Below are 11,391 nucleotides of genomic sequence, written 5' to 3'. Positions count from 1 at the left end.
ATGCAGAAGGGCTGGAAGAAGTACTTCGGGCAGAAGTCCCTCAGCGAGGTGACCATGGACGAGTACCTGGGCAGCCTGGGGCTCTACCGCAAGCTCACGGCCAAGGACGCCTCGTGCCTCTTCCGCGCCGTTTCCGAGCAGGTAACGCTGTGGCGGCCCCTCGGCGCCAGCCCCGCTCCGCCCCGGGGCTTCGCGCCCCCGGCCCCCAGCGCAGCCCCCATTCGGGCCAGAGGGAGGAAGGGAGAGCAGCCCGGCGACGGGGCCACCCTGCTCGTTCGCTTGCCTGCTTAAGAACGCTGGCGTTGGTCGCCTCTTTGGCTGGCGCGCCAATCGGTCTAGAAGATACGCACAGTTATTGTTATTATTAGAATATTATTATTGGTCAAGATAGGTAGTCCGTGTTAGTCTGTCTGTAGCGGTGGAAAACAAGAGTCCGGAGCTAACGCCTATACGGCTAACAAAATTTGTGGTAGGGTGTGAGCCACAGCTCACTTCTTCAGGTAGCTGTGGCTCATGAAAACTCCTATAAGTCTAATTTTGTTAGTCTGATAGGTGCTATTGGACTCTTGCTCTTCTTCAGTGTTATTATTGGCTTGTTTATTTCTTTGCACCCTGCCCAAAGTGAATTTTGTCCGGGTCTTTGCAGAATTAAGGGCTTCCATGCCAAAGTCACCCTGCAGTAGTTCAAAAGGGAAGAAACGGTCCCCAATACTCAGCACGCATGTAGCACTTTAGAGAGGTTCTTTGGAGACACAACAGCCATGTAAGGTAGGTCAGTGGCATATCCTGTTTTGCACTGGCTGGCAATGGGTTGTCTCCAGACGCCCAGTAAGGTTGTGGCAGACGTGAAATTTGAACTGTGGACTTCTTTGTTTCACAACCTGGAATTTTGGCCTCTTCAGCCTACTCACTCTGGATACAGCCTGGGTGAATGTGCATGGCCTTTGTAACTCCAAGGATTTTTAAAACAAGTTTTGAAACCGTTTGGAAGAGAACCCCCATCTTTTATGCCATTGGTAGAATCATAGCAGTTAATAGCACAGGAGCACTTCACATGCACCATCGTGTTGAGGGATCCTCACAACAACCCTGAAAATCAGGTGGCCAAGGCTGAGATTATGTAAGGTTGTTTTTGGAATTTATGGTAGAGTTTTGAACTTGGAGCATCTGATTCAACAATTTTCTAGAGCAACAGTGCTAGCTGCGGTGTACTCTAGAGGCCCTGATTCTGAATATCCCCATCAAAGCACACATTTTAAACATTACAAAGCTGCTGTTTTGGTTTTCCTTTCTGTTTGTGGTGTGGCTTTTTGCAGAAACACTCAAGATGTTATGAGCTCTACACATAATAAGAAAAGCACCCAGTTTAGGGGTATGTTGTTGCGTTATCGCATGTAAACCCTTCAAACTGTGGCACTCTTGGACTTCAGGGTGATTTTTGAATGTAGCTTATAGTGTAAGCCCTGCCTTGAAAAGACTTGGGAGTGCTGGGAGATTTTACAGACAGGACACTGACTGGAGCCCTGTTGGGCTGCTTGTGCCTTTTGTCTGCCCGCACCATTTCTTTTTAAGGTGAAATAGAAAGTGAAAGGTTCTCTCTTTTAATGCACAGTTCTGATAAATGGGTGGTTACATTGGAGTAATAGGTGACCGGGAAGAGTTCCGTCTGGATTCTGACCAAATTGAGAAGTATGTCTCGCTGCCTTTAGTGGGATTTGCTGTCTGGAATATGTTGGACGGTGGTGGGCAGTCATCCATCCTGTGTTTAGTTACATTTGGTTTATATACTGCCCTTCAGGACAACTTAACATCCACTCAGAGTGGTTTACAAAGTATGTCATTATTCTCCCCACACCAATCTATGCTTATCAGAAGTGCATTTTACTGAGACTTGTTGGGCTCACTCTGGGGAAAGCATGCATGAGGATGAAGCTGTGTTCTGGTTCCAGAACAGTAGCCACGCTTGTCTGTTTCAGAAAAAATAAGCAGAACGCTTCTGGCATTTTAAAGATTTATCAAGATTTTATTCCAGCATAAACTCATGTGGAATGCAACCCCTGCGTGTCATATTCAGTTAGTCTCCCCCCCGCCCCAAAAGTTATGAGGAGGGAAATTTAAATAGCAGGACTACGCAATGATGTCACTTTGGGTCAGCTGGAACAAGGGGGGAGCTTTTAAAAGTTTAAATCGCTCTCTGCAAAAATTGTCATATGGCCAGTGGCCCCGCCCCCTGATCTCCAGACAGAGGGGAGTTTAGATTGCACTCGGCGCGCGCAGAGGGCAATCTAAACTCCCCTCTTTCTGGAGATCAGGGGGCGGGGCCACTGGCCATGTGACCATTTTCAAGAGGTGCCGGAACTCCTGTTCCTGCTGAAAAAAAGCCCTGGCAGGGAGAAAGGGCCAAGAAGGACATGGGAAGACTTACAGTGAAATCCTAAGCAGAATGACTCCAGTCCAAGCCCACTGTTAATTGTGTAAAATTTAGAAGCAGTCAAGGAAAGTACAGAGATCCTCGGCAACAACTGGAATTCACAATCTCTCTAGGTTTGGAAAACTAGTTAACACCTGTAATGGTGAGGGATCATAAGTCTCTAGCACTTAAAGAAGTGCTAGAGAAATGGTATTGAATTTCTTAATGAATACTGATTTAGCAGTTTCATCCTGGAATCTCCCTTTGAAGTTTCTTTGCTGATGGAGTGTCTTGTTGCTGAATGCTGCCATTTTGAATATCAGATTAGTATCTTTTTATTGTTTTGTATCAGGACTGACCCGTTTGCCTTTTGTCAAGAGCGCAAGGGCATCGTTGATGCATAATAGCCTATCACATAGGATAAAGAATAAACAAATAGATATGCTCAAGGCAGTGTAACTAGTGTAATTAAACTTTGTAATAGCGTTGCCTGAGTGGATATGGGGACAGAGCTGACCTTGGGGTTTGTTGCAGGTCTTATCTTTGGGCTGGTGGTTCTGTTGTGTAGTTCATTATTCTTGGTAAGAAGTTGTTTTAGGTTTGGGTGCAAACCTCCAGGGGGACCCAGAGATCTCCAGGAATTAAACAACAGAACTCCAGACTACAGAAATCGGTTCCCCTGGAAAAAATGGCTACTTTGAAGGGTGGACTGTAGGGCATGGTGCCCTGCTGTGGTCTCTCCCCTCCCTAAAAACCCACCACCCCCAGACTGCCCCCCCAAATCTCCAGAAATTTCCAAGCTGAAACCCTAAATTATTTCCAAACTTGGGACTGGGCTCCGGAAAAGATAACAAAGTCTAATCCTCTAAGACTTCTTTCTCAGAGCAAATGCATAGAATTGCTGCCTTTTAGTTCACGTTTGTAAGGAATTTTAATTTTGTTTAGGTATATGCTTGCCAGATTCATCATATGGCAGTCAGGCAAGCTTGTGTTTCATTCCTGAGAAAAAACCAATCTAACTTTGAATCTGTAAGTATATAAGTATATGGTACAAAACTTAAATATGTATACTTGGCACCTGGAGTGTTTTTATTTGTATGTTTAAATATATGCACACAAAAATTTGTCTCTGCATACTTATTGTCTTAGTTTAATTATTACTTTAACTTATGGTCGTGATCTCGTATCTTCATTGCAAATAAATCAGGTTCCATTAGAGAATGCTCTCTTACTTGGAAGCTGATGCAGACTATTGGTGCAATCCTAAACAGAGTTACTCCAGTTTAAGTCAATTGAAATCAATGGGATTAGAGTAGAATAACTCTTTTTAGGATTGCACTGTATGACTTCCCCTGTGAAACAAATACTTAATTCACAGAGCACAATTACAAATATACATTAACTGCATGTGTGTTTGACAGAGAGACATGATGTAAACTTATGTACAGATATCTTAGTTTTGCCATGTGAAAAGCAGGAAAAAAATAAAAGTTGAAAGTAGAAAACAAATTATGAGATAAACATAAACTAGCACATTATTTGGACAGAAACAGTCTTGAACACTCACAATAGGACTAGTAGCATATTTGAATATCAAGTTAAAATTTATAACCCTGAAAATACGTAACTGTTAAATAACATATTATCATAATATGCCCTGACCTGAATAGCCCAGGTGAATCTGATCTCGTCAGATCTCAGAAGCTAAGGAGGGTTAGGGTTAGGCCTTGGTTACTAGCTGGATGGGAGACCTCCAGCGAAGACCATGGCTGCAGAGACAGGCAATAGCAACCCACCTGTGATAGTCTCTTGCCATGAAAACCCCACCAGAGGTCGCCATAAGTCAGCTATGACTTAAGGGCACCACACATACACATTATCGTAATATACATTATATCATATTAACTATGGGCAATGTCACATTTAAACAATAAATATCGCCTCAAAGTCTTGATGCCCCATCCTAGATAGAAATGTGAAGGCCCTCGGGGGGGAAAAATGGGAGGGTGTCTCCTTCCTATGACATCTTTAAGGCAGAGTTTTTATACTCAAAATGTATAGCATCAGAACATTGAAAAGTTCGTATTACTTGTGTTTGCCTTTTTAGAGTGAGTGAAATAGAAGAAAAGTTTTTGCTCAACTGTGTATGAAGATTTTGTATATAAGATAACCTACAGTGTTAATGTAACTCCTATGTATACTGTAGTAGACTTATATATGACATTTCCAAGAATATATTTTGTCTAAATCTAAATAATTTTGTCAACAGTGAATATGCTATAATGCGCTTAATAACATGTTGTTAAAGAATTTGTTCAGTTTTATAAAGTTAACATCAAAATACGCTGGTCTGTCCCTTGTGACTGTATGAGATGATATACGTTCAAGTAAAACATTTTATTTCGTTTTCTACAGAATTTGTTTTCTACCTTCAGCTTCCCCCCCTTATACTCACATAGCATAGGATGCAGCAGTTTGTGACTTTCTCAAGTATTGTGTATAGTTGCCATTTTTCTTATAGAAAATAAGACATTTATGTTTTTGAATTCCATAAATATGCCAAATAATACAGTTTAAATGCTAATTAAGTTATAAATGTTACATTTTGTGTTATATCCATTAAAATAATTTTAGATTTGATAGGAAACTAAATACATTTACTTTCCTGCCTCAAATTTCCCTTTTAAAAAGTTTTTTTTTCCTGTGGCTTCAAAATTTCTGAAACTTTTACATCTCTACTTCTGAGCCATTTGTAGTCTCTGTACTCTCCTCAGACCCACATAGGCAGCAATCCAGTCTGGATGTTGTCAAAGCATGCCTGACCATGGTGAGTTCCATCCTCTCCAGAAATGGCTGTGGTTGGTAAATTAGCCTAAAACAATCAAAAGCCCTCCTGGTCCCCTTAGTAGTCTGTCTTTCCAGAAAACAGCTGGATTAAAGAGTTCTCCTGAGATGTGAACCTGATTCTTCAGGAGTGCGAGCACCAACCCATCTGAAACCCGGTTGCGTACTCATGTCACTGCTGCCTGAACAAAAGAATGCCCATCTTGTCTGGATTAAGTTTTGTTTCCTTGCCCACATTGAGCCCTGCACTGGCTCAAGGTTTTTCCTCTTTTCCTGGAGTTTGATGCAAAAAGAAAGTGAGCTGAATTATGTGGTGTGTGAAGAAGGATTTTGATTTATCTATCCTGAATACACTCCAAGTCAGTTTCACTGGATAATCTCGAATTCTAGTATTATGAGAAACAGCAGCAGATTTCTCTTTGCTTTTTAAAAACCTTGCATAATTTTATAAGCCTTAACTAATTTATTTTTTTTTCTCTCGTTCTTTCTTGTGCTTTTCTGTAAAATAGAACGTTGATGCTGCTTCTAAGCTGGATTCATAATGCGCAACTGTATAAACATTTCATGCTTATATGACATAAGCTTGTAAAGCATAAATTTATAATAATTTTTCTCCCAAACTGAATGCAAAAGTCTAACTCTTTAACTGGGCATATTTGGTAAAGACAAACCACTGGTTAAATCTAATGTATTCTCTTTTTTGTTTAAGTTTGTGGAAGGGTCATTTGAAAAATACCTGGAACGGCTTGGAGACCCCAAGGTAAATCTGAAATATTTTGTCTCTTTTGGAGTTGAGCTGAAGTGTTAAAGCTGTACAGAAAGATGAATGTATTATATCATTTGATAAATTTAACCAAAGACCCACCTAGTCCAGCGTTCACCTCCATTAGAGGCCAACTGGATGCCCCTAAGAAACCAAAGCAAGGGAAAATACCAAGAAGCCATTCCTATGGCTTGCCCTCAGCAACTGAAAATTTGTCTTGAAATTGGCTGCTTTTGCTACTGTATATTCTGGAGTTCTTGCCAGGAACTGTAACAAACAGTGCTATCCTAAGCAGAGTTACTCCAGTCTCAGCCCATTGATTTCAGTGGGCTTAGACTGGCATAACCTTGCTTAGGATTGCACTGTAAGTGGTTTTAAAAGTGACATGTTGGAATCTGTTCAAGCAAGTGCTCTGGAGGGGTTCCATATCTGAGATCCTGACATCTATGATGTGCCATTTCATCTGGGAAATGCACCTGGCTGGGAGGTGTTCTTGACAGTGTAGATCAGACAGTGAAAGAATCATGGTCTACATTGTCAGGGATGGGTAGAGGCACTTTCATGAAGAGATGATGTGCCTAGTCCGCACCCCCAGGAAGACTTCACTGCCAGGGCCACCAAAAGCCTGGAGCAGCCCGTTGGGTCGACTTGCTGTTTAGAAGGGTATTTGAAGAGGGGGAGGACTATAAAGTGGCTGCAAGCACTGCGGCTTCTAAGGGATACCCGAGATAACATTTTGAGCTGCCTTGATTTTTATGAAATGTTCTGAGAAGACTGTTCAATGTACTTTAACTACTGTCAGATTCTGTTGGGAACTGTATTGAAAGTGTGAGTCAGTGCAGAGCTCTGTTTGGCATCTGATTGCAGCTGGTCAGTTAATGTCCCTTCTCTATAAACAGGAAAGTGCTGGACACCTAGAAATCAGAGCCTTCTCACTGATTTATAAGTAAGTATTCAACTTCCTAATGTCAAAACCTGAGCCATGTTTGTTATTTAGGGGAACTTCAGATGATGTTGTAAGAAGACTCAGTCATCAAAACTGAGCTGTGGTTCAGTAGAAAATTGTGTGTGTTGCAAGCAGAAAGTTCAATGCTGGTTTAATCCTCAGCTTCTCCACTTAAGAGCTCCCAGATATTAGGAAAGGACAAACAAAGCTAGATGTATTTATGCACCCGGGGTTTGTCATATGCGGCATCTCCAGGGATTCAGGCACTTAAAATCTCTTCACTTATGCACATGCAGTAAAATCCTCTCTGCTTGCAATGCTTAATGGGCCTAAAACTATAGCATTAAAATGTGTAAATGAAAGATATAGAATGATGTGGGATTCAAACAGTTGGGTCAGAACAGGTTCGAGAGCTGTACAACTTGGGTTGAGCTGAAATTAAGTTTCTCTCCAGAGTATTTCTGATTGGTTATGAAGCCCTATTATTTAAAAATATTTAAATACAATAAAAATCACCTAAAATAAGGTACCCAGATATAAACTCCCTTAGAGCCTTGGAAAGGGTAACTGAGTATACTAGCTTCAGACAAAAGGACAATCAAAGAGAAAACCAGAGTCTATAGTAATTTCTCCATGCTAGGATACCTCTGATTTCCAGGTAGTCAAAGACAGGATTCCAAGTTTCTTCATAACTTTGCACACTATCTTGTGAGCTATAGAAAAAGGGATTATGCACAATTTTCTTCAAAACACAGATTCCCAAAGTTTCTCATGCCGTCTATCCAAGGAAGGTCTGGCTGGATCTGACCAGAAAGCAGCAATGGTCATAGAATCATAGAGTTGGAAGGGGCCATACAGACCATCTAGTCCAACCCCCTGGACAAACGGCTCGCTGCTAGTAATTTGGTAATAAGGTTTCCTGTTTCTTTGGGAATTTGGATATCATTCCAGATATCAAATACAAACAGCTTCAAGGAGAAGGGTAGATTAATCTAAGTAATTTGGAGGATTGCCTTAGACACAGCCAACCAGAAAAGGTAGATTTGGCGGCTTTTCCACCATACATGGATTGGAGAGCCTTTTTGCCCACAAAGCTTCCAACATTTGGGGCTAAGATACTGGTAAATTTTATGTAGTCTATTGGGACAGAGATACCAATGCGGCCCCTCCTGAAAAAAACATCTTTGGACCCCACCGACCCGTCCAGTTACCGCCCAGTGTTGAACAACCTGTTCCTGGGCAAGGTGATAGAGCAGGCGCTGGCGGTACAACTGCAGAAATTCCAGAATGATGCTGTGATCCTGGACCCATTCCAGTCTGGCTTCCGTCCTGGCCATGGGACGGAGACGGCCTTGGTTGCCCTCACAGATGACCTTCGCAGGCATCTGGGTCGAGGCGGGTCAGCGCTGCTTGTGTTACTTGATCTCACAGCAGCATTTGACACAGTCGACTATGACTTGTCGGCCAGCCGCCTCGCTGACGTGGGGATTAGGGGGACAGCCTTACAGCGGCTGGTCTCCTTTCTCCAGGGTCGGGGACAGAGGGTGGTGCTCGGGAGATCTATCGCCCCATCACCCTTTGGTGTGCAGGGTTCTGCAAGGGGCGATACTCTCCCTGATGTTATTTAATCTCTACATGCGCCCCCCTCGCCCAGTTGGTGCGGAGGTTTGGGCTGGGCTGTCATCAATATGCGGATGACACCCAGCTTTTTCTGTTGATGGACGGCCGGCCAAACATGGCCCCGGACAATCTGGCCAGAGCTCTGGAGGCTGTGACAGCATGGTTGAAACAGAGCAGGCTTGAAACTGAACCCGGTGAAGACAGAGGTCCTGCAGCTGGGACGGGGGCTGCCAGATGTTGGGATCCAGCTCCCTGCCCTGGATGGGACACCACTGGCAACTTTGCCAGTGGTGGTCTGGGCGTGCTCCTGGATGCCTTCCTGTCGATGGAGGCCCAGGTCACAGCGGTTGCCAAGTCTGCATTTTCCCATTTCCATCAGATCAGGCAACTTGCCCCTTACCTGACGCCCCAGGACCTGGCTACAGTGACCCAAGCAACGGTCACATCCAGGCTAGATTACTGTAACTCACTCTACGCTGGGCTACCCCTGGGCCTGATCAGGAAACTGCAACTGGTCCAGAATGCGGTGGCATGGGTCCTGACTGGTATAGCCTACCAGTCACATATCACACCTGTCCTGTGCCACCTGCACTGGCTTCTGGTTGAATTCCGAATCAGGTTCAAGGTGTTGGTTCTTACCTTTAAAGCCCTGAGCGGGTTGGGACCAGCATATCTTCGGGACTGCCTTTCCTTGTATGTTCCCCAGAGACCGCTTCGATCAGTGGATAAATGTTTACTGGTGGTCCCCATCCCTAAGGAAGCCTGCCTCTCTTCAACCAGGGCCAGGGCCTTTTCAGTCCTGGCCCCAGCCTGGTGGAACACTCGGTCAATGGAGATCCATGCCCAGCGGGACATATTATCGTTCTGCCGGTCCTGTAAGACCAGGCATTCAGTGGTTGAAGGGGGCAGTGCCATGTCGGCCTCCCACCTTTGGGGTGGCGGGTTCTCCCCACCATTGCACCTTAATATATTTGGTTAATTTATTTTATTATTGCTTATTGTATGTTGATTTTAGAATTATTGTTTTCTTGTTTTTATTGATTTTAATTGTTGTTCACTGCCCAGAGCCCCTGAGGATGGACGGTTTATAAATTGAAATAATAAAAAATAAATAATTTGCAAATAATTTGTAAAACTATGTCCTAATTGAATGGATAGTAGAATTGTTTGAAGGAGAACTCCAAATAGCTTCCCAGTCATCTGTTGTGAGTTCCTCAGGCATTTCTTTCTCCCATGTGTCAACATATGTTGGTAATTTTGTGTATAGTACCTCGAGAAGAATTTGGTATATTTTAGACAAAAGACCTTTCATTATGCACAAAGATCCAGTTTAAAGGATCTCAAACTTAGCTAACGGTCTGTGAAAACCATTTTTGGTAGCATAGGAAAGCATAATTGCTCTCGTTTGGAAATATTGGAACCACAATGCCTGGCTTTGTAGCTTCGAATCTCTTTCTTGTTTAGTAATCTGTGTATATTTATTAAAGTACATTATATGCTACTTTTTAATAATAAGGTTCTCAAGGCAGCAGGCAGAAAAACAACAACAAACTGTTACTTACAAAAAAGCATTAAACAAGCTACAGAGCATTAACAACAGTTCAAAGTTTGTAATACAGTTTGGCAGTAGATAAAAGCACCACAATCCATACCTAAGAACAATAAAATGAAAGAAGTCCTTTGCAGTAGAAAAAAACATAAATCTTTTGGTCCAATTAGCAATTTGAAAAGGCAATAAATGAGGAAAAGTGCCAGCTGCACGTTAAAAAAGCCCACTGAAAATACAGGAGAATAAAAACATTTTCACTTTGTGCAGGTTATAGTAAAATATTATTTTAAGGATCATTGCTTGGCACAGAGTGGCATAATTGCCAGTGTATATAAAAATAAAATAAATCCTCCAGCCTGCTTCCCCCATGAGTCCATGCATGCACCGTGGTGTGTTTAGCAGCTCTCCATGCTGATCGGGTTTCACTGCAAGATTAATCACACTTCTTTCTGGAAGGATGGAAGAGCTGCTCTATAGGAGGTGATTAGGGTCCATTGACTCCTCTGTAGCTCCTTTTTGAGCAGTTTCATCACCACTCAAAGCATTCGCACACCCCTCCGGATTTTTTAAAAGAGAATCCCAGTGAGGATTACCTTAGTGGGGAGGGGCTTTGCATTAGGTCTAATCTTTTCTCACTCTTGTAATATTTTTGGGGGAAATTGGGCTATTTCCCACTTTTATCACCCAGTATTTTGTGCACAACGTTGGGTCGTATTGGCTTTCTGTGAAATTTGCACAGTGGCATTCTCTTGTTTCCTCATGCATTTTTATTCGTGGAAGGAAAAAATTCTGTGCTCGCCTGCGGCAGGAACCTTCAGATGCCTTTAAAAGGACAACACTACTCTTTTATCTTTTAGCCGTACTTCTTGTTATAGTACCTGGTGGTCCTGCTGGTAGCCTCTGCTTTTCTGTTGAAGCCCAAAGACACCATATGGCTACCTAGATTGCCAGACCATTGGGATTGGTTACCATTATAGTTGCAGAATGTAACAGAATCTGTCTTTAGGTGCATGCCTTTAGGTGCTGCTGCATTTATTAGTGCCCATACTTATTAGTGCATATACTTAAAAGAGCTATTTGAAGTAATTTTAGCTTTGATTTAAACCAAGGCAAAGCTTAAATGTGAAGTCATGCTTCAGGTGGTTCCGAGTATGGTGGTTTTTCTGCTGAACGTTGTCCCCCTTACCCGTAGCTGATTTTCTCCTTGAGAAGAAGAGGGAGCTGGCAGCAGTGATCAGCTCTTTGTCCCTCTTGCCCCT

At 42.8% G+C, this 11,391-nt stretch overlaps 1 protein-coding gene across 1 annotated transcript in view; it reads left to right on the top strand.

Moving 5' to 3' along the window:
* LOC129340908 (putative bifunctional UDP-N-acetylglucosamine transferase and deubiquitinase ALG13) overlaps positions 1 to 11,391 on the top strand; it is an 85,706-nt gene continuing 74,315 nt past the window's right edge. Inside the window, exons 1-4 of the mRNA XM_054995806.1 lie at positions 1 to 141; positions 3,356 to 3,439; positions 5,964 to 6,014; positions 6,917 to 6,963. Coding sequence (XP_054851781.1) covers positions 1 to 141; positions 3,356 to 3,439; positions 5,964 to 6,014; positions 6,917 to 6,963 — 323 coding nt within the window. The remainder of the gene's footprint in view (positions 142 to 3,355; positions 3,440 to 5,963; positions 6,015 to 6,916; positions 6,964 to 11,391) is intronic.

This window comes from Eublepharis macularius, chromosome 13, assembly GCF_028583425.1.
Source record: "Eublepharis macularius isolate TG4126 chromosome 13, MPM_Emac_v1.0, whole genome shotgun sequence".
NCBI classification, from domain to species: domain Eukaryota; kingdom Metazoa; phylum Chordata; class Lepidosauria; order Squamata; family Eublepharidae; genus Eublepharis; species Eublepharis macularius.
The sequence above is the reverse complement of the archived record's forward strand: the minus strand, read 5'-3'. Positions and strand labels throughout refer to the sequence as shown.